Genomic DNA, 24,507 nt, shown 5'->3' with positions numbered 1-24,507 from the left:
ATTAGCGTTTTTTATAACATTTTCCATTGTAGCCAGATCAGAAAAAAAGCTATTTTTTGGGCATTTAAAATAAAACACCCAATTCGCATATTCAACACCACCTATGAGGTATGCAAAAGGGCGCGTTACCGAAGTTATTTTTGGGTGCTCGGTTCCCCAGTAGGCCTATATCACATTAAAAATTTATTTACATAAAAAAATGAAAAAAAAACAAAACGATAACAATTCATATATAATAGTATAAAAAAAATAACAAAAAAAAATATCACTTCATATCACAGTATCTTAATATAATACTTAAAACTATAAAAATAAACGTATTTACAAATACCAATGTTTAAGCCCCAAATTCTAATTTGTAATTAAAAACTTTCTAATCCTTATCGTTCTAACTTTAGAGCCTCTTAATGCGAATCTGCTTAAAAAATCTTATTTTAGTATAAAATATTTAGCTCATTGCAACCACTAAAAAGGGAAATAAAAACTACAAATGTGAAGCACACAAAACTTTATTCTTAAAATTGGGTAAAGATAAATCTTTATTTAAAAATTTTGTCACAAAATAAATTCTAATTCTAATAAATAGAGCAATAATTACCTTTGGGTCACAGTAAAAAAGAATTTCTCCTAATCTTATTTTATGACAATTTCTGTCAAATTCCTCAACAAATTTTATTTCTAAATTATTAATAAATGCAACAAATTCTTGAGGCGGCTTCACTAACTTGCATTTATCGATCTGGTTTTGGTGTATGAAGATGAATTCATCTTCTGTAAAATAAAATAAAAAAGTGTTAAATAAATGCAAATTTATTTAATAAAAATTAAAATATACTTACAGCTTTCAATCTGCGTGCAGTTTCGCTTTCGCTATTCTTCGAACTAATGGCCGTTACAAATGGAGACAAAAGAATGAAAAATGTCTCCATTCGAATAATAATTTGGCGGGATTTTAATCTGGTCGTCCCTCTTTTCCAATTGCTAAACGTCAAAACCTCCTGAACTCGATCAACTGTCAAAGTTTAGGTGGTTTTGACGTTTAGCAATTGTTCTCTCACTTCCAGTGAGAGAGGAGTTAAACATCTCTTTACCTCTGGTTTTGGTGCTCAAAAGTGTAAGAAGTGAAAATATAAGTGAAAATAAATATAACTGAAACTATAAATAACTGGATACGAAATGACTTCAAGAAGGAACGAATATTTATCAAGTGCAGCATACAGAAGGTAAAAAATGTAAAATAAGCAACAATGTAAACATATACATACTAATTTTTTTTATTATGCGGGCTAACTGAGGAACAGCGAGAATCATATACATATACAATCTTTATTTGATGAAATTTGTGACGATGACGCTCCCTATGACTTTGACTCAGAAGATGAAGAAGAAATTCAAATCAATGACATTGAAATTGCTGATGACGATGCTGAAGTTTCGCAAAGTGCCGCAGAAGTATTATAGCTAGATGCACTGAAATGTTGTCAATAGAGCAAACATTCAAATGTTTCATGAACGTTGAAATGGCTGATATAATTATGCGCCACACAAATAAGTTAGCAAAAGAAACTTATAATGCTTACAACAGTGCGCATCCAAACACAACTCCTAAGTCATGGACGCCTGTGTCAATAACAGAGCTGTATGCATTTTTTGGCATACTTATTATGACTGGTGCGAACCATGGCAATGGAAAACATGTTCGAGATTTATGGAGCGTCAAAAACTATCCTTTATATCGCGCCACAATGGGAGTCAACCGTTTCTGTTCGATTTTGCGGTTCCTAAGATTTGACGATAAAAACACTCGTGCAACACACTAACTAACTGACAAAGCAGCACCGATCAGTGAGTTGTGGACATTACAAGCCCAGCTGATTGACGATTGATGAACAACTATTTCCTTACCGTGGACGCACACGGTTTACGCAGTACATACCGTTAAAACCTGCTAAATATGGTGTCAAGGTTTGGTGGATTTGCGATGCCACAAATGGATATCCACTGCATGGACAAATATATACTGGCCAAGCAGAAACTGGTAGAGAAACGAACCAAGGCGGACGAGTGGTGAAGGATTTGTCTGCCAAATACCAAGGAAGTGGCCGAAACATTACAATGGACAATTTGTTTTCGACCTTGCCAGTTGCAGAACTGCTTCTCACCTGGAAACTCACGATCGTTGGAACTTTGCTCAAAAACAAATCATATATTCCTCAAGAAATGAAGCAGAACAAAAACAGGACACTTGCTTCAACGACATTTGGCTTCAAAAATAATGTGACAATGTGCTCTTATGTTCCCAAAAAAATAAAGCAGTAATTTTGCTTTCGACCATGCTGACAGTGGGAAACCTGAAATAATTGAATATTATAATCGTACCAAAGGTGGTGTTGATCGAATGGACCAAATGTTTACGGAATATCCAACACAAAGACAAACAAAACGATGGCCACTAGCGATGTTCTTCAACATGTTGGACATTACAGCTCTTGCAGCCTACATTGTCTACGATTTGAATAACCCTATGTTGCCTTGGAGAACAAACAACAAGCGTAAGCAGATCCTGCACAGCTTGGCTGAAGCATTGTGTATGCCCATTATTGAAGCCAGAGCCATAAATCGTCAAGTGACGCGAAATTTTTCGACTAAAATTGCTATTGAAGCATATTTCAACCGACCGGTGGAATCAATGGTGTAAACAGCAGCATCAACATCTGCTGCAGCGCGCATGCCAAAACCTGTGTCCGGATCTTGCTATTTATGTTACGCACAAGAGGAAAAACGCCGTAGAAAAACCAGAAAGCTGTGCGCCAAATGTAAGAAGCCAATGTGTCTTGAAAATTCGGTCACATCAACAAATTGCTCCATTTGCCATGATTTTCCTTAGATATAAGATGCATTTTTATAATTTTTATAATAAAAGTCAATAATATAATGTGTGAAATGAATATTTTTAATTTTTAAAATAAAAAAATAATATAAAAAATGTTTTTTTGATTATTATGAGTATTTTTACTATTGGGGTACAAACGTATCCCGGGTGTGTGTTTAGGTATATAATGTGTTTGGAAGGCTATAGCTCCTGAACCAATGGTCTGCTTCAAATTTTAAATTTGAACTCAAAACTAAATAATCTTCCTAGATCCGAAGTTAGCGGTATAGAGGTATAGCGGTTCAAAAGTTACAACACTTCAAAGTTGAAAGTGGATACATTTGTACCCGGGGGTGTGTTCTAGGGTTAACTGGTAAACAGTTGCGCTCTCTCTTCTTTTGTGACAGCTCAACCGATGCTGACGTGGTAAGTGTGCTTCCAAATTTTCATATTAAAAATATTTTTATTATAAGAAACCTTTTGTTATGTTTTATTAATATTTGTGTAGAATAATTTGCGCCGTCCGTTTCCCCACGGCCAGCTACAACTACGGAACGGGCCACACTGTGCTCCACCACCCGAATTTTCATTGGTCCTTCCAACCGGATAACAGGTAACAAGTAGATTTTATTTAAAGTGAAAGTACATTGATATGCCCGATTTATCAACACACAAGTTACAGCCAAACATATTTTGGACTTCTGCTTGCGCTATAAGGCAATAGATTGGTTAATTTGTGCATAAGTTATGTGATAGAAGAGTGTAGTGGTGAATTCGAAAATAACCCCATGAACAAAAGTGAAAGGGAATAGTTGGTATAAATCAAATAAGTGCTTGTGAATTTTTATTTGTATTTGTATTTAGATTTAAATAAAGCAACTAATCACAAATCAATTTTTGTTTATGTACATAGTCGAAGACTAGGCGTGCAAGTACATTGGGACGATTACATAGCAAGCACATTCAAATTAAATTTGAACGAAGAAAATACTTTACTAATTTCATTATTATTTTTTGTTCTTTCGAAATTTCGCGCTTTATAAAGAAACAACGCACTACCTATCATCAACTATATTTGAAGTTTGTCTGTGATTGGTTCTGTAACTTTTGAACATTTTGCAACATATTTACAAATATTTTTTTTTTAAATTTTAATTTCAAAGTTCCAAAGTTTCAGATCCGATTTTGTGCAACATTTTTGCAGTTCCGGTTCAATTTTCAAAACAATGGAATCCATCAGAGCCTTTAGCAGAGCTGCAGACGCTCTACTGGAGTTTGAGGAGTCTTTTGCTCCAACAGCAAACAACCAAATTGAAGTACAACAAGCTTCAACATATCGCTGATCTGCGCCCACGCTCCGACGGATGAGAAGGACGATGTGACCAAAAATGCCTTTTATGAGTGCTTGGAGCGCGCTTATGAGAGCTGCGCCCGCCACGATGTCAAAATCGTGCTTGGCGACTTTAACACCAGGGTGGGGAAAGAAGGTATCTTTGGCACTACGGTCGGTAAATTAGCCTCCACGACGAAACTTCCCCAAATGGGTTGAGGCTGATTGACTCCGCGGGGGCCCGAAATATGGTTATCTGTAGTACTAGATTCTAGCATAAGAAAATACATTAACCTACCTGGCTGACTCCGGATCGAAAAGCCACCAACCAGATCGATCATGTTGTGATAGAAGGAAGACACGTCTCCAGTGTTCTAGACGTACGTTCGCTCCGAGGTCCTAACATCGACTCGGAGCATTATCTTGTTGCAGCCAATATTCGCACCCGCCTCTATGCAGCAAAAAACGCACGTCAACAAACACAAGGAAGGTTCGACGGCGAGAAGCTGCAATCACAACAAACTGCCCAACGATTTTCTACTCGTCTTGCACTCCTGCTCTCTGAGAGCACTCGTCAACAACTCGGTATAAGAGAACTGTGGTACGGCATTTCAAACTCCTTACGTACAGCTGCAACCGAAGCCATTGGTTTTCGGAAAGTGCAAAAGAACAGCTGGTACGACGAGGAGTGCCGTGTCGCAGCGGAGAGAAAACAGGCTGCCTACCTCGCAAAGTTACGATCGACCACAACATGTGCGGGGTGGGATAGATACCGAGAGTTGAAAAGGGAAGCAAGACGCATTTTTAGACAGAAAAAGAAAGAGGCTGAAATGCGTGAGTACGAAGAGTATGAAGGGGTAATGCTCGAAAATTCTACGAAAAAATGCGGCGGCTTACAGAAGGTTTCAAGACCGGAGCATACTCTTGTAGAACCCCCAAAGGTGATCTAGTGACCCAGAGCATACTTAAATTATGGAGGGAACACTTCTCCAGCCTGCTGAATGGCAGTGAACGCACAACGCCAGGAGAAGGCGAACCCGATTCCCCAATCGATGACGATGGAGCAGACGTTCCATTGCCCGACCATGAAGAAGTTCGAATAGCAATTGCCCGCCTGAAGAACAACAAAGCGGCAGGGGCCGACGGATTGCCGGCCTAGCTATTCAAACACGGCGGCGAAGAACTGATAAAGAGCATGCATCAGCTTCTTTGTAAAATATGGTCGGACGAAAGCATGCCCAACGATTGGAATTTAAGTGTGCTATGCCCAATCCATAAAAAAGGAGACTCCACAATCTGCGCCAACTACCGTGGGGTTAACCTCCTCAACATCGCATATAAGATTCTATCGAGCGTATTGTGTGAAATATTAAAGCCCACCGTCAACAAACTGATTGGACCTTATCAGTGTGGCTTCAGACCTGGAAAATCAACAACCGACCAGATATTCACCATGCGCCAAATCTTGGAAAAGACCCATGAAAGGAGAATCCACACACACCACCTCTTCGTCGATTTCAAAGCTGCTTTCAACAGCACGAAAAGGAGCTGCCTTTATGCCGCGATGTCTGAGTTTGGTATCACCGCAAAACTAATACGGCTGTGTAAACTGACGTAGAATAACACCAAATAGTTCGAGCTGCAGAACTAAATAGAGAAGGTACCATCTTGTATAAGAGTGTACAACTGCTGATATTGATATCATCGGCCTCAATACCCACGCCGTTAGTTCTGCTTTCTCCAGGCTGGACAAGGAAGCACAGAAAATGGGTCTGGCAGTGAACGAGGGCAAAAAGAAAAATATCCCCTGTCATCAAACAAACAGTCGTCGTACTCGCGACTTGGCTCTCACGTCACTGTTGACAGTCATAACTTTGAAGTTGTAGATAATTTCGTCTATTTAGGAACCGGCATTAACCACCAACAACGTCAGCCTGGAAATCCAACGCGGGATTGCTCTTGCCAACAAGTGCTACTTTGGACTTAGTAGGCAAATGAAAAGTAAAGTCCTCTCTTGACGAACAAAAGCTAAACTCTATAAGCCGCTCATAATTCCCGTCCTGCTATATGGTGCAGAGGCTTGGGCGATGACAACAACCGATGAGTCGACGTTACGAGTTTTCGAGAGAAAAGTTCTACGAAAGATTTATGGTCCTTTGCGCGTTGGCCACGGCGAATATCGCATTCGATGGAACGATGAGCTGTACGAGATATACGACGACATTGACATAGTTCAGCGAATTAAAAGACAGCGGCTACGCTGGCTAGGTCATGTTGTCCGGATGGACGAAAACACTCCAGCTCTGAAAGTATTCGACGCAGTACCCGCCGGGGGAAGCAGAGGAAGAGGAAGACCTCCACTCCGTTGGAAGGACCAAGTGGAGAAGGACCTGGCTACGCTTGGAATATCCAATTGGCGCCACGTAGCGAAAAGGAGAAACGACTGGCACGCTGTTGTTAACTTGGCTATAATCGCGTAAACGGTGTCTATACCAATTAAGAAGAAGAAGAAGAAGAAGTAAAGTCAAAATACAAGTTATGTTTGCCAAAGGTGGATCCTTCCGACACAAGCTCAATTGTCGACATTAAGCTGAAATATTCAAGCTGTTACCACGCTTATGTGTGTTGCGCGGCCTTGCTGGGCGAACACATGCACAACCTCACGGCGTTCAACGAAAGCCCAACTTTAAATTCAACAGTGATTCAATCTGAACGGTTACAACAAACGGTAGAACTCGTTATTCCATCAACTTACCGCCATGTGAAACAGAAATATTTCATGGCGATGTTTTACAATGTCCTTCATTTAGTGATTTATTTGCCGCCATTTATGGGAATAACCTAAGGCTATCTCCAGTGGAAAAGTTATTCCATCTGAACCAAAAAACGTGAAGTGAGGCAAAAGCTATCATTTCGAAAGCGCCACTAACGAATGACGGATTCGCATTGGCTTGGAATAATTTGTTGTGTAAATATGAAAACAAGCGAGTGCTTGTCAACTTACAATTAAATTTATTTTTCAAGCTTCCGCACATTTCAACAGAATCTGAGACCGAACTCAGATTTTTACAGCGGGAGATAAACAGCTGTATTTCAGCTTTACAAATACATGGCATCAATACAGATAGCTACTATGTGAAAAGTAGTCAGTGAAAGTAGACGTGTTTCTTAGTGGTTTAGGATATCTGCAAGAATTTGTGGTTTTTTAAAGCGATAGCAAACTTGTTTTTGTTTGAGACTTACCGGGAGACTGGAGCTGGACTTTTAATTGATTGAATGCTAATCACAAAAATTAGATAAGTACAAAAATTGGTTCATTAGAATTTATTTGGCACTTACCTGCTCCTTTTTTGGCAAATTTATATAGGAATTAAATAGGAATTTCCCCACGTAACAGCGAATCAAAACGTGCACTCAATTATTTTTTGCCGTTTTGATTTGGTCAATCAGCTGTTTTTTGTTTCGTTTCTCCTTCTTCCCTTTATCGTTTTGCTTTTGGTTACGGCATTGCCAGCCAACAAAATAAAAGTAAGGTTTGTTAGGGCAAAGGACTGAACGTACCCACTGACAGGTGTTCCCAACTATTTTCTGGCAGAGTTATAGCCTCTGAGAATAGTTTGGGATGTACACCAGAGAATCCTTTTCGGAGGAACTCAAAAATTTGGAGAACGCCTCCAAAAGGCAAACATGAAGAATCCACCGCTGCTGGATCAGCAGAAAGATGTGAAAATACCGACCAAACAGACAAAGGCGGTAAATCTGAGCAGCTTTAGAATAGTGAAAATCCCAATATTTTCTTCAAATTGGGTAAAAAAATTAGAGAGCTCGAAAGCATGATGTCCGGCCAGAGACATATAAATCAAGCTATGCGTGATCTTTTAAGCTGCTTGTATGAAAAGCAAGAGAATCGGTCGAAAAGAGTCATGGTAGGGAAAGCGTCGCAGGTATTCCCTATTCAAAGTGAAAAAAATGCACCAAAAAGACCACGAGAGATATTGGGATATTTTCCACCAACGAAGAAGCCCAAAAACATGAGCTACAAAGTGCAAGCAACATATAGTGAGGTCACTAAATTCATGCACAAAGACGGTTTGGGAGACAAGCCCGCAGGCGAGAAATGGATAGACGTTGTTAGAAAGAGAAACCGATGGAGAAGAGAATCAGATCGAAACCAGACGCTATTATTTTAACAAAAAAGGAGGGAGCGTCGTAAGCCGATATCCTGAAGAAAATAAAATGTGACATAGGCCTTGAAGAACTGGGTTCAAACGAGAGGTACATTAAAAAACCCTCAAAGGAGACCTACTAATCGAATTAAAAAATCAAGCAGAAAAGAGAGCCACACATTCGAAAGCCGTAATACAGCCAAAAACCCATAATATTACCATTATGTGCAAAGACTTGGACGAGATAACCACCCCTGAAGAAATCTGTGAGGCATTACAAAAGGAGTGTGGGTTCCAAAATATCCAAAAATAAAAAAAATCTGCGGAAAACTCGAAGTGGCACGCAAATAGCTCTGTACAGAAAAAACACTTCTTTTTAATCCGTATTGTGAGAGTTCATGTTTGACTCTGAAATTCTTTATTTAAATTTGTTTCGTCAATACTTTTCTTAATTCTAATCTCTTAACTAGGTTCCTTTGTATATGTGTGTATGCTTACACATGTGTATGTATGTATTTTATTTTTATTGCATTCTTCAGATACCAACGCACTGATATTTTACAGCTATTTAGATTAGTGCATCTAACGCACTTATACTACACATACGTACATACGCTTGATACTTTCTTATCTGTTGCGTGTGTGCATTAATATTTGGAGTATGTATGTTTTGTATAGTAATATTAATATTATGTATACCCTAATTTATGAGTTTTCTTTTAAATGCAATGATTTTTACATTTTTATGAGTAAGTCTCATATTACAATTTTGTTGCTTACCATTGCACTTGACATTTAGTGGATTGTATATACTTTTTATTTAATTTATTGCTTACATGTGTATTTTTATGTATTAATGTATTTGTGTCAAAAATATAATGTTCTACATATAATTCAATCTTAATGTAATAAGACTTTCATGTTCATATATTTATGAACATTCTGCAGGGGCTAAAGTTGTATCTTAACTTTACTTGTATATTATGTTTTATTATTAATATTTTTTAATTATGTCTAACTGGAAGTTCAAATGGAACAGTCACAGTTCTTGGATCTTATATATAAAATAGTAATGATTAATGCTATTATCAAAACTAATGTTAGCGAAACGTGACCACTTACGTGATGAAAATTTATACATTTTAATTAAATATTTCCGGTTTTTAGGAGTTCTATTTGTTGTTTAAGATGTGCGATATCTTTGGTATTGTTTATTAATGTTGAATCAAAAGGTTTAATTTGTAATTCTGGAATATCTTCAATATCTTAAACCCAAGAAGAGGATAGCAATTCTTTATTAATTTCAGATTGTACGTGGCGAGACGCTGTTAAAGTTACTCCTTCATGTCGGGCTGTGCATCCTTCTCTTATTGTCATAATGCCTTGACTAGGGATTTCCATATGCAATTGTTGATTATTATCACACTCTAGATATATCATTGCTTTGCTAAATAATTTGTAAAGCCACCGATTTTGAGAAGATAATTTTATCCAAACGTTTTCATTTGTAGAAGGTTTGAAATCACATTCTTCATTTTCTAATTGTTTTAAAGCTGCTAATGCACATTAATTATCCGTCGCTGATTTCCAAGCTAAATTTCCAGGACATTGGTAATGATTATCTGAGTTAGTAGAAAATTTATCTAGATCTACTTGGTTTATAAGTGAATATTGATTCAAATCAAACTTGTATATTAAATATTCTGCCTTTATATCTGGAATAATCATATTCCCTTTGTATTTTATTTGAAGTGGATTTAATTTATATACGTTTGACGGTTCATACGATATTAAGGGAATTTCTATGTTTATGACTAGTCGTGAATCAACAATTAAACCTTTAGCAGTAATCGATTTATAAATTTCTTTTAATTCATTACCCGATTGTCTTCCAGGTAGTGTTATTTTTTGTGTGGTAGTTTGTTTCTAATAAATTCAATTTCCTTATTAAGTTGCGAAGGCTTTAATAGTTTTGGATTTATGCGACCATGATTTATTGCAATTAGAAGATTAATTATCGAAGTTTAGTTTTCTTCACATTCGTCCATAACTATTCCTATTGAAATTGTTAATATTTGAAACATCAAGGTCATTCGCTCACCATTTTGATCTCTTATTAGTTCGTTATAAAATTTATTAAGTTGTTGATTCATTTTCTTAAAATTACGGTTAACTTCATATCTTGTCTTTTTTAATATGTTTATGGTAGAATCAACTACTGCTGTCTGCCTTTTAAACAATTTTGCTATATCGTCTTCTTCTCGGTCATCAGCATCCGTAATTCCGAATAATACTTGTACGAGTATATGGTAAATCAGGGGCGAACGCAGGGGGGGGGCGGGGTGGTTTTGTTTTGGGGTGCTAAGCCCCAAAAGTAATTGAATTTTTAAATATTAGAATTTCATTCTACATAGTCATTTGAAAAATTGTAATTTGTTGTTTTCAACGCAATCTTTCCGCCGACGATGATACAATTGTATCTTTTTTGATACTTTTTTTTCTAAATTTTGTGATTTGATACTTTTTTGTTCACAAACGGCCTATTTTGACACTTTTCTGCTGATAGAATTTAATTTTTTGAAAATATGAAAATGTTAAACTAAAAACTAACCTATTGTATCTGGATAGTATTAAAAAGTTGTGGGAATGTAGGCCAATTAAAAAACCCAGAAAAATATAAACTGGACAGAGACATTTTTTGAATTTGCTTCAAAGTAATGAGTTATGAGTAATGAGATGATGCCTTATAACTCTGTGGCTGCTGAACTGGATTTTTTTTTAGATTTAAGGGGAATTGTGAGTCGAAAATGGACTTCTTTTGAAAATTAGTTCTGAACTGAAAAGTCACCAATAAGGTTTCTATTATTTTTTTTAGAGTTTATTGTTAATCATAATACAGGAAAAATAAAAACTCATTTAATATGACTTTCAGTTTTCGTTCCATGAGCAAACTGTTGTGAAATAAATTTAAATTAAAAAAAATTATGCTATTCGCAAAAAAATACTTGAGTGTCTTAACTAAAATGTCTATATTTTTAATAAAAACAACCAGAAAAAACTGGTCTGAATTAGATACAAAACTTTACTTATTATTTGTTTTTCAAATGAAAATTTTTAAAACAACGGTTGTGCTTTTGATACTTTTTGATACTTTTTTTGCTTGGCAACATATACTTAATTTTTCTAGCTCGCGGCAACATTTGTCACTAAGGATTAGAGCGTGAATGAGAATAGAACAAATGAATTATGTGCGTACGTGCGTACTAAAGCCAATTTTTGCATTATCAAAACACATAAGCCTATGTTTGCAGCAAATAGACTGTGCAGCTGCGTTGCTTATGCAAATAATTTGTATGCTGAAATTAGTGAAATGCGTAAGGATTCTGAACAATCGTTTAAACTAATTTTTGCATCAGTTAAAACAATAGCCGTAGAATTAGATTTAGAAATCACAATTCCGCGTTTGGCGAAACGGCAAACTAATCGCGACAATTATGAAGGCGAACCGGAAGAATATTACCGCAGATCAATTTATATACCGTTTTTAGATAATTTTTTGGACCAAATCAATCAACGATTTTTAAAACATCGAGAGCTGCTTTCCAAAATTGAAAACATTTTGCCAAATAAATGCATAAATCTTGACGTTATTGAGATGCAGGAAACTGTTCGTGTTTTAGAAAAGCAATGGTCCGCTGATGAAAAAGATCGCGCTGAATTTAGAATGTGGAAAAGGTTAAAAATCTTTTCTTCAGATTATATTTTCTTACTTTTTTAGACGCGTTGAATTGTTGCGATGCAAAAATTTTCAAAACAGTGCATCGTTTTTTAAAGATTGGAGCAACAATCCCTATATCTGTCTTCAAGTGAACGCTGAAAATAAAAGAAGATTAGACTTCAATTTGTGAATAAAATAATGAAACCTTGTCTTTTTACCAAAACCCCCCCCCCCCCCCCCCCCCCCCCCAATTTTTTTCCTGCGTGCGCCACTGTGGTAAATTGAACCAACGAATTCGAATGGTGCTCGCTTTTTTCTATTTTGTTCTTTCATAAACAATTCATTATTTGTTTTAAGACTATTATATTTGTCCTTTAAAGTTGCAGTAATCATTATGCAGCCATCTTCGTAATAGGTCAATATTTTGCATTAATGTTCAAGTCTGTTAATAAATTCTTGTACTTTATGCATCCGATCATAATAAGTACCTAATTCGTTAAAGAAAATTAAATTTCATATTGAATTTATTATGTCCACTTTACTAATCGGTTCCAAATATATTGTTGTATTATTTTTCAGTTTAGTCACTGAAGCTCCTGGTTTAGCTGTATCATTAATGTATAATGACTTAGTTTGTGTTGCTAGCATGAGTATCGTTAAGAACCACATCATCAATTTCCTTGTTTTACTCGGTCGTTCTGAGGTTGCAGTATTTTTTGTTATTCTTGAAGCCAGGAAACTTGTAACATCATTTACTTCCTCCGTTCTACTGCTGCTTGTTACCTCCAGTGGGCATAATTTGTGAACGGGCCATTAAAGTATGCCATTTTGTAATTTTAGAGTTACAACTCTTATATTTCCATCCTTTCCCGGATGAGTTTCAATAACTTTTCCTAATGGCTATTTGGCTAGATGAGTTTCTTCATCTTTAGTAATAACTATTTGTCCTTGTACGAGATTAGCTTGTTTGGTTTTCCACTTCATGCGTTGTTGCAACATTACAACATATTCGCTTTCCCATCGTTTCCAAAAGTCTTTTTTAAGTTTTTGTATTAATTTCCATCTATCTAATGAACCTATTTGGTTATCATTAATTGCTTCAGGACAATCTATTATTGGACATCCTATTAAAAATGGCCAGGCGTTAAAACGTCTATATCGCTTTCACTATCTATCGCACATAGAGGTCGTGAATTCAGTACTGCTTCAATCTGTGATAGCAAAGTAATCATTTCTTCAAATGTCAATTTGCTTTCGCCTATAACTCTTTTTTAAATGATATTTCACCGACTTCACTCCTGCTCCCAAATTCCTCCGAAGTGAGGACCTGCCGGGGCCCGAAATGCCATTGAATTTTATCTGCTTTTAATATGGGAGCTACGGTTGAATTATTTTTGATTGCCATTTTAAAATCTCGGTATAATCTTCTACAAGCTCCGACAAAATTTGTTCCATTGTCCGAGTATATATCTTGACTTTTACCTCTTCTAGCAAAAAATCTTTTCAAAGCAGCTAGGAACGCTTCGGTTGTTAAATCACTTACTGCTTCTAAATGAATAGCTTTTGTTGCCATACAAACAAAAGCAGCTATATAACCTATAAATGGTTTTTGTCCTCCTCCTTTTGAACATTTCATATGAATCGGTCCTGCATAGTCTATACCAACGTGTGTAAATGGAATTGACATAGATACTCGGAATTCTGGAAGATTTCTCATTAATTGTTTTGTTACTTCTTTGCGGTAACGTATGCATCGACTACAAGATCTAATTGTCTTTTTTATGGAATTCTTTAATCCTACAATCCAGTAATTCCTTCTAATCGTTGATTCCATTAACTTGTTTCCTCCATGCAAAGTTATTTTATGAATATTTCCAATTATTAATGATGACAAATGTGACCTATTTAATAATGTATTATTGGGTGCTTTTGATTAAATTGAAGATTTGCATTACCCAATCTACCTCCTACCCGAAGGATACCCTTATTATCCAAAATTGGATTTAAGCTTGCAATGCTACTTTTATGATTAATTTCTTTTTTGATTTCTAAACTCTGAATTTCCTCTCTAAATTGCAATTTTTGCTGATATCTTATTAACATCTCTTCAGCTTCTTTCATTTCTGAGTTTACTAAGTATTCAGGGCATTCTCTTATTCCTTTTATAAATCGCAAAATATAAGCTACTACCCTTATTAATTTGCTTAACCCTTAAATGCCCAAGGCCTCAGATTTTTGTAAAAAATTTATATGTTATGTAAAAATATATGTGGAACGTGGTTTCTTCGACGATTTTTTGAAAAAAATTACTGTCAGAGAATTTTTTTTTAAAATAATGGTTGTATCCTTAAAGATACACTGGGTATTCTCTTCATTTTTTACTTCAATGCCCAAATGAGCTAAACTTTGTATTCAAACGATAAAAACGCGGCCTATATTGCAAGGAAAGTAATTTATTAAAAATGTATTCATATTTCATAAATGTTCGTATAAAATAATATAAAATTTGGTGCATAACTTACTAAACATAAGTGTTTTGGAAAATATTTTTTTTATATAGTCGTTTTACATTAATACACTTATGTATTGGTAAAGAAAACTTATTAGGGGTATTCATTTAAACGTATAATGTTATGCCTGGTTTTCACTAGATCAAAATAATTGACATCAAAAACTGCCTAAACGAACAGCTGTGCTTTTGGTGGCAAATGCGTTTTCATTACAACATCCAAACTGACCGAATGTCGATACTGCAGTGCCTTTCAAAAACTGTCGTCAATTTTTGGTGTCAGATGATTGACCACCTGTTTTCATTTATGTCAATTATGAACAGGCAATTTTGATAGCTGTTAAATTGAAGATATAATTATTTTTAAATAAGTGCGTGAAAGTGTAAAAATGAATAAAAATAGAAAAATTACAAAAGTTATATCATTTTGAATTCAATATATATTTATATAATTCATTTCTTATTTTCTATTTATTATTTTATTACTAATTATAAAAATACTAAGTTCATTTAAAAATATATATAAAAAGATATAAAAAATGAACATTAGGTACATCATTTCATTTGACTAGTTAAAGATTTTATATTTAAACGGCATTATGCTGAGCTATAAAATAACAGCAAAATTATGTTTTATTACATATACAATTCTGCAACTGTTTTTACCGTGTGAATTTCTGCTGATATTTAAATATCAACTCACATAAGTCCTGCTTGAATTCTCTGGCCAGTTGTGGAGATTCTTGGTCCCACTCACGGCCGTTTGATGCCACAAAGTTGCCTAAATCATCCCAAGCATCAGTTTTTGTAGCAGATGTGAGGGTCTCCAGCGCACGTTGAACTACTTCAATGTATCCATCGTCGTTTTTCAACACGACGTTTCCTTAAATTGGGTCGTGATGTAGACGGCGTTGGTGGTATATCGCCAGATACCGTTTCCGACTCAAACAATATTGTTGGAGTGGTCAGGGTCGACGAGCTGTCCTATAATAACAAATAAACACATGAAAAATAAATATTAATATTTTTTTTATAAATTATTATATATACATATATATACTTACATTTATTAAATTTGAAGTGGTGCTCGCTTCAACATTTAATGTAGGCTCGAGGAACTTTAGCGAATTGTAGAGTGGGTTCATGGTAGGCGTTCTTCCAACACCTTGTCCACTTTTTGTATGAGCCCTTCGGTTGAAGGCCGCCTAAAAGATATATATATAATGCAATTTGTTGTGTACTATTGTGTACTATATGGGAAAAACTTACGCGAAAAGAACAACGAAGGCTGTTCCACTTGGCTGATACATCGGCTCGTGGCATATTTAGTGTTTCTGCCACTTCATGCCACTGAGCCTCACGCAAATTCCTATCGCGATAATCCGCGGAAAGGAAATTCCAGGTTCCTTCCCTCGACTCCACTTCTTGAATTAGTTGCTCAGTCTCCTCCGCTGTCCACTTTGCGTTCATTTTTCGCACCCGCTTGATGCTTGGAATTAACATTTCTGTATTTGCATTCATTTCTTCTGCCATTTTGAAACTGAAAAAGGTTGGAATAATACATTAATTTGAATTAGAAAATATAATAAAACACTTACCTTGAAAAGTGAAAAATCTTTTTTATTTATTTTTGCACATCATTCGCGCAGCAAATGGAAATAATTTGCCAACATGTTGGCAAATCTAGTGACCAAATATTGCCAGCGTATTTTGATTGTTTTCATTTCGCTGTCAATTTAAATTGCCGTTCGTTGGCAAATATGCCGGCAAACGCAACTGACACCATATGACAACCCGTTTTCATTATTTTGACAGCATTTGACGTCAAATATGACCTTGTGAAAACAGGCATTACCCATCGCATAAATTTATGCAAATACGCAGTGTGTTACATGAACGCACTTCAAATTCCTTGTGTAAATGCCACTTATGTATTAAACAGCTGTTTGGGTGTCAAAATATTAAAATGCCGAAAGTTAGCGAAAAAGCAAAATTTATTCAACTTTGGGAAAAAGCATTAGTAATTGATTTGTTAATGTTGGAGCTGTTTGGAAAACATGACGGTAATTGTTTTGCGTCAATGCTAAATTTTTTAAAGGCGCATATATACATAAATATGTAAATGATTTCAGAAATTCAACGCAAAAAGGAAGATAAAATTATGGAAGACTTTAGCTTTACATTGGCAGCTGCTGCATATTTTAGATATGGATCTACATTTGTTCATCATTCTGTCCCAAAATCACCCAACTTTTTAATAGATGTATTACCGCATTTGGATGAAAACAGGTTTCGAGAAATTGTGCGAGTCAGCAAAACCACATTTGATTTTATCATTGATCTGATAAAGGATGACGAAGTGTTCAATGGTCCCCGTTCATGTAAACAGTTCCCTATCCAAATTCAATTGGCTATAGTAATGTACCGACTGGGTTCATGTGGAGAAGAAGCAACAATTACTAAAATTGCTAGTTTGTTTGGTATTAGCGATGGTGGAGTAACACAGGTGAGCTATTTACATATGTATCGGTTAAAGTTTGTTTTTCAGCTGTATTTTAAATTTCTCAATAGGTCACGACCAACAGAGTATTGATGAAATTATTAAAAGGAAAACTCAGTTTCTGTTTTGGCCGGACCCTGTAGAGCGTAGAGCTTTAGTTGTTCAAACACTCAGTTAGCTACCACATTGTGTTGGCTACGTAGATGGAACGGAGATAAAATTGGCGGAAAAACCCACTGTAGATTGTGAAGCATATTTTTCTCGCAAGCATATGTATCGGGTGATTTTTTAAGAGCTTGGTAACTTTTTTTAAAAAAAAAACGCATAAAATTTGCAGAATCTCATCGGTTCTTTATTTGAAACGTTAGATTGGTTCATGACATTTACTTTTTGAAGATAATTTCATTTAAATGTTGACCGCGGCTGCGTCTTAGGTGGTCCATTCGGAAAGTCCAATTTTGGGCAACTTTTTCGAGCATTTCGGCCGGAATAGCCCGAATTTCTTCGGAAATGTTGTCTTCCAAAGCTGGAATAGTTGCTGGCTTATTTCTGTAGACTTTAGACTTGACGTAGCCCCACAAAAAATAGTCTAAAGGCGTTAAATCGCATGATCTTGGTGGCCAACTGCCCATGCATCCCGAAAAATGCACTGTTTGGTGTGGTTTGTACGCTGGTGGAATCATTGGACCGTATTTTTTCAAAGATGCTGTTGGACGCAACGTTACGGTGAATGGCGATCGCTATCGTTCGATGCTAACAAACTTTTTGTTGCCAAAAATGGAAGAACTGAACTTGGTTGACATGTGGTTTCAACAAGATGGCGCTACATGCCACACAGCTCGCGATTCTATGGCCATTTTGAGGGAAAACTTCGGAGAACAATTCATCTCAAGAAATGGACCCGTAAGTTGGCCACCAAGATCATGCGATTTAACGCCTTTAGACTATTTTTTGTGGGGCTACGTCAAGTCTAAAGTCTACAGAAATAAGCCAGCAACTATTCCAGCTTTGGAAGACAACATTTCCGAAGAAATTCGGGCTATTCCGGCCGAAATGCTCGAAAAAGTTGCCCAAATTGGACTTTCCGAATGGACCACCTAAGACGCAGCCGCGGTCAACATTTAAATGAAATTATCTTCAAAAAGTAAATGTCATGAACCAATCTAACGTTTCAAATAAAGAACCGATGAGATTTTGCAAATTTTATGCGTTTTTTTTTAAAAAAAGTTATCAAGCTCTTAAAAAATCACCCGATATATATTCACTTAAGGCTCAATGTGTGTGTCACCACAAACTAGTAATTCGTCATATGGTATTGGGGTATCCCGGTAGTGTTCACGACGCTAGGATATACAACAATTGCGAGCTGTCCACAAACGCCACTGAAATGCTAACAGGATCAGAGTGGTTAGCTGCAGACAGTGCTTATAAATTAACTTCGATCCTTATTACTCCTCTTAGAATAAACGCAACGGAAGGCACCTCGAATCAACGAATTCTGTTCAACAGAACGTTCAGCCAGTACCGAATAAGAATTGAGCATTGCTTTGGTTTATTGAAAGAACGTTTCAATAGCTTGAAAGAACTCAAAATTCAAATAAAGAGTGATAATTCGGTAAAGTTTGCATGCCGGTGGATATTCTTCTTCTTCTTAATTGGCGTAGACACCGCTTACGCGATTAAAGTCGAGTTAACAACAGCGCGCCAGTCGTTTCTTCTTTTCGCTGCGTGGCGCCAATTGGATATTCCAAGCGAAGCCAGGTCCTTCTCCACTTGGTCCTTCCAACGGAGTGGAGGTCTTCCTCTTCCTCTGCTTCCCCGGCGGGTACTGGGACGAATACTTTCAGAGCTGGAGTGTTTTCGTCCATCCGGACAACATGACCTAGCCAGCGTAGCCGCTGTCTTTTAATTCGCTGAACTATGTCAATGTCGTCGTATATCTCGTACAGCTCATCGTTCCATCGAATGCGATATTCGCCGTGGCCAATGCGCAAAGGACCATAAATCTTTCGCAGAATTTTTCTCTCGAAAACTCGTAACGTCGACTCATCGGTTGCTGTCATCGCCCAAGCCTCTGCACCATATAGCAGGACGGGAATTATGAGGGACTTATAGAGTTTAGTTTTTGTTCGTCGAGAGAGGACTTTACTTTTCAATTGCCTACTCAGTCCGAAGTAGCACCTGTTGGCAAGAGCAATCCTGCGTTGGATTTCCAGGCTGACATTGTTCGTGGTGTTAATACTGGTTCCTAAATAGACGAAATTATCTACAACTTCAAAGTTATGACTGTCAACAGTGACGTGAGACCCAAGTCGCGAGTGCGACGACTGTTTGTTTGATGACAGGAGATATTTCATTTTGCCCTCGTTCACTGCCAGACCCATTTTCTGTGCTTCCTTGTCTAGCCTGGAGAAAGCGGAACTAACTGCGCGGGTGTTGAGGCGCGGGTGCTGAGGCCGATGATATCAATGGCATACGCCAGCAGCTGTACACTCTTACAGAAGATGGTACCTTCTCTATTTAGTTCTGCAGGTCGAACTATTTTCTCCAGAAGCAGGTTGAAGAAGTCACACGATAGGGAGTCGCCTTGTCTGAAACCTCGTTTGGTATCGAACGGCTCGGAGAGGTCCTTCCCGATCCTGACGGAGCTTTTCGTGTTGCTCAGCGTCAACTTACACAGCCGTATTAGTTTTGCAGGGATACCAAATTCAGACATCGCGGCATAAAGGCAGTTCCTTTTCGTGCTGTCGAAAGCAGCTTTGAAATCGACGAAGAGGTGGTGTGATTCTTCTTTCACGGGTCTTTTCCAAGATTTGGCGCATGGTGAATATCTGGTCGGTTGTTGATTTTCCAGGTCTGAAGCCACACTGATAAGGTCCAATCAGTTTGTTGACGGTGGGCTTTAATCTTTCACACAATATGCTCGATAGAACCTTATATGCGATGTTGAGGAGGCTAATCCCACGGTAGTTGGCGCAGATTGTGGGGTCTCCTTTTTTATGGATTGGGCATAGCACACTTAAATTCCTATCGTTGAGCATGCTTTCGTCCGACAATATTTTTCGAAGAAGCTGATGCATGCTCCTTGTCAGTTCTTCGCCGCCGTGTTTGAATAGCTCGGCCGGCAATCCATCGGCCCCGCCGCCTTGTTGTTCTTCAAGCGGGTAATTGCTATTCGAAGATCTTCGTGGTCGGGCAATGGAACGTCTGCTCCATCGTCATCGATTCGATCACTAGATCACTTGATTGTGTTCTACAAGAGTATGCTTTGGTCTTTAAACCTTGTGTAAGCCGCCGCATTTTTTCGTAGAATTTTCGAGCATTACCCCTGTCGGCCAGCTTATCAAGCTCTTCGTACTCACGCATTTCAGCCTCTTTCTTTTTCTGTGTACAAATGCGTCTCGCTTCCCTTTTCAATTCTCGGTATCTATCCCATCCCGCTCGTGTTGTGGTCGATCGTAACGTTGCGGGGTAAGCAGTCTGTTTTCTCTCCGCTGCGACACGGCACTCCTCGTCGTACCAGATGTTCTTTTGAACTTTCCGAAAACCAATGGTTTCGGTTGCAGCTGTACGTAAGGAATTTGAAATGCCGTCCCACAGTTCCCTTATACCGAGTTGTTGACGAGTGCTCTCAGAGAGCAGGAGTGCAAGCCGAGTAGAAAATCGTTCGGCAGTCTGTTGTGATTGCAGCTTCTCGACGTCGAACCTTCCTTGTGTTTGTTGGCGTGCGTTTTTTGCTGCACAGAGGCAGGTGCGAATCTTGGCTGCAACAAGATAGTGGTCCGAGTCGATGTTAGGGCCTCGGAGCGCACGCACATTTAAAATACTGGAGACGTGTCTTCCTTCTATCATAACATGATCGATCTGGTTGGTAGTTTTTCGATCCGGAGCCAGGTAGCTTGATGAATCTTTTTTATGCTGGAATCTAGTACTACAGATAACCATATTTCAATCAGCCTCAACCCATTTGGGAAAGTTTCGTCGTGGAGGCTGAATTTACTGACCGTAGTGCCAAAGATACCTTCTTTGCCCAACCTGGCGTTAAAGTCGCCAAGCACGATTTTGACATCGTGACGGGGGCAGCTCTCATAAGCGCGCTCCAAGCGCTCATAGAAGGCATCTTTGGTCACCTCGTCCTTCTCTTCCGTAGGGGCGTGGGCGCGAATCAGCGATATGTTGAAGAACATCGCTTTGACGCGGATTGTGGCTAGACGCTCATTCACCGGAGTGAATGATAGTACTCGGCGACGGATTCTCTCTCCCACCACGAATCCAACACCAAACTTGCGCTCCTTTATATGGCCACTGTAGTAAATGCCACAAGGACCTATTCGTCACTGTCCTTGTCCCGTCCATCGCATTTCTTGGACGGCGGTAATGTCAGCCTTTATTTTCCCGAGGACATCAACGTGCTGGGCAGCGGCACCTTCCCAATTAAGGGTCCGGACATTCCGGGTGCATGCCCTCAAATCGTAGTCCTTATATCGTTTGCCATGGCCGTCATCAAAAGGGGGGTCTCTCATCCGAGGCTTGTTGCTTCCTTTCATTGGGGGTGTTTTTTTACGTGGCGGGTCCCAAACCCAGCGCACAAGCCTATGTAGGGGAGGTTTCGCCTCCTCACATTAGCTCGCCTTCGAAAGGATGTTCTTAGACTACCCAGAGGATACTTGGTCAAAGACCGGAAGTAGTGAGCTGCTTGAGCCATGTGTAAAAGAATCGTTTCTGGCCACTCCCAAGTGAATGGCGATCAGAGAACTTTCTTCACTTGCGTGAACTTCTACACATGACTCCATCCTCCCGCCGGTGGATATTAGTTTGTGCGATATTGCACAATATTATTTTAAAATAAAACGACGGTAGTTTTGATGTTGACGAAGAAAGCATTAGTGAAAACAGTGAAGCCGATGAGCCTGGAGATCAAAACTTACCAACAGTTGAAGGTTCATCTAAGTGCCTTTCATTGTTATCACTAATGGAAACTTAAAAATAAAGTATTGAAACTCATGTTTACATATCTTTAAAGTCCATTAATATATGCTTTTATTTACAAGAAAAATAAAACGTGCTTCTGTGCCTATTAGGGTGTCCGTTATTTACCAAATTGATTATTTTTGACGAGACGCCCCCTAAACTTTTAGTTTTCCATCTAAAAAAAATATCAGACCATAAAAAGCCCTTAATTTTCATAATAAACCTTGCGCCAAACACGATACATTTCCCATTGAAACTACATGAGATTTTGCAACTTTTTACGAATACTTTTTTTCACTGGAACTTTCTCGTTTGTAGGAATAAAAAAGTCATATTCTTGTACGGAATTGAATGCTCTACAATGCTCATTTAATTTATATGAGTTATACTGTGCAATTTGGCATCAGCATTATGCAGGTACACGCTGCCCTATCTGGCATGACCATGATCAGGTGACTCATTTTCGTTTCGGCATTTCTTGTTTGGGTCAGAACATTGTGCAGTATACAAAAACAACTAGAGGCACAATTATCAGGTGATGCGTTTTAGCTTGGCACATCAAAAAAAATATTCAAATGTAACTAAGGAATGTTTAATAAAGGAAATCAAATGTACTCAAATGGTTTAAATTTGATTTGATTTGCAAATTTTTCTTATTTTTTATCTTATCTTGTAGAACTTAATAAGACAAGACAATAAAACGGATTCGATTTTTTGAAACCTGTAAAGCCATGTAACCCCTTAACCGAGTTTTATGAAATTTCGAAAATCATTTTTTTCACTCTGTTCTAGATAAGAATCAGAGTAGAGCCGGATTTATGACCAACAAAAAATTATATTTTTTAGAATAAACAATTGAATTTTACAAAAAAAATTCAATTTGCCGTAAAAGTTCGAAAATTCCAGAAATTAAGCAGAAGTTAACTTTAACCGTGAATAACTTTAAAAGGAGTGAGTATATCGAAAAATTGTCCAGACTTATTTTGTAGAGCATTCAATTCTGTACAAGAATATGACTTTTTTATTCCTACAAACGAGAAAGTTCCAGAGAAAAAAAATATTCGTAAAAAGTTGCAAAATCCCATGTAATTTCAATGGGAAATGTATCGTGTTTGGGGCAAGGTTTATTATGAAAATTAAGGGCTTTTTATGGTCTGATATTTTTTTTTAGATGGAAAACTAAAAGTTTAGGGGGCGTTTCGTCAAAAATAATCAATTTGGTAAGTAACGGACACCCTAGTGCCTATTAACATTTAGTTACATTCAAATATATGTATTTTGCAATGAGATCTTTTAAATTTGCGAAAAAAGTACCATGTGAAATCTCTTAAAGTTTCACATTTATTTTGATTTTAACTTTAACTATATTTCAAACATTTTAATGCGTTCTTCACTAGCAAGTTTCAGTTTTTCAATTTCCAGTTTGGTTTCTTTTTCTGATTCAGTTTCAGTTCTTTTCATTTTTAATTGATTATTCAGTTCAATTCTTTTCAACTCGACCTCATTCTTTTCTTTTTCTAAATCTATTTTCTTAACTTCTAATTCCAACCTTTTCTCCTGAATAAAAATCAATTTATTGAACGGGGCTTCACCTTTTCTTTTTGGTTTTTTTGTTGAACTTCTAAAGTCCAACGAACTTTGTTGTGTAGAAGTTCCCGCGGCGGCGGCACTGCAATCGCTACTTATAGGAAATATTGGGTCAACTAATTCCTCACAATCGAGCGCACACAAGTCGTAGGAATCGATGGTATCGTTTAACGAACTATCAGCACAAGGGGAATCAGTCAGTACATCAATGCTGTCAGTGCTTTCAAAAATTACTCCGGGATTTACATTTTTGCGTTGTCCGAAGATAACTCCCAGTAAGTCAAAGTTTTGTTGACATGCGCTGATACGCTTGACTCGTCACCATTAGCGAGTAGTCCAGACCCAGTTTTGTTTTTCCAGGCTGCCGCGGTAACGTACACCGCTTTGAGATACCTCATTTTGCTTTTCATAGCTACGCAAAGGACAGATTGAAGTGCCGGTGTATTTTGCTTCAATTTTTCGTAAAACCTTTGAGAGGTCGGTTTCTGGAAGGTATGCGTAAATTCGTGTTAAAACAAATATATGTACCTAAACATTTTCACTTTTCTTAAACCCTTACCTCAAAAGATTCTGGACTATCTTTAATTGCGTCGGATACTGACGGTTTCAGCCGTAGGCGCTTTTGCTTTAACTTTTTATCCTGAAATATAAAACAATTGCAGCAATTAAATAAAATTTATGTTCCGCGTTTCATTCTTACCTTTTCCATTTTAATTTTCACAATAATATTCATCAGCTGGTCGTTTGGAAGGGTTGCTTTTGCAATAACGTAAATTTACAAGCGTTCTTTACACACTGACATTGGTGCGTAATGTGTTTAAATGAATTTCCATATAAGTTGCTGCCAGATTTTT

The 24,507-nt window shown here is 37.4% G+C and overlaps 3 protein-coding genes and 1 pseudogene across 5 annotated transcripts in view; all 4 read right to left on the bottom strand.

The window, feature by feature from the left end:
* Positions 1–24,463, bottom strand: part of LOC126765720 (uncharacterized) — a 137,086-nt gene extending 112,623 nt beyond the window's left edge. The window contains exons 1-2 of the mRNA XM_050483457.1: positions 21,717–24,463; positions 20,338–21,192 (exon numbers count right to left, since the gene is read on the bottom strand). Coding sequence (XP_050339414.1) covers positions 20,338–21,040 — 703 coding nt within the window. The 5' untranslated portion in view covers positions 21,041–21,192; positions 21,717–24,463. The remainder of the gene's footprint in view (positions 1–20,337; positions 21,193–21,716) is intronic.
* The window catches only part of LOC126765696 (uncharacterized), a 624,074-nt gene that overhangs the window by 383,552 nt on the left and 216,015 nt on the right, over positions 1–24,507 (bottom strand). The gene's annotated exons all lie outside the window — the stretch shown is intronic.
* The window catches only part of LOC126765721 (uncharacterized), a 488,551-nt gene that overhangs the window by 284,992 nt on the left and 179,052 nt on the right, over positions 1–24,507 (bottom strand). The gene's annotated exons all lie outside the window — the stretch shown is intronic.
* Positions 15,155–16,126, bottom strand: LOC126765737 (uncharacterized; annotated as a pseudogene).

This window comes from Bactrocera neohumeralis, unplaced genomic scaffold (assembly GCF_024586455.1).
Source record: "Bactrocera neohumeralis isolate Rockhampton unplaced genomic scaffold, APGP_CSIRO_Bneo_wtdbg2-racon-allhic-juicebox.fasta_v2 cluster11, whole genome shotgun sequence".
Classification (NCBI taxonomy): Eukaryota; Metazoa; Arthropoda; class Insecta; order Diptera; family Tephritidae; genus Bactrocera; species Bactrocera neohumeralis.
The sequence above is the reverse complement of the archived record's forward strand: the minus strand, read 5'-3'. Positions and strand labels throughout refer to the sequence as shown.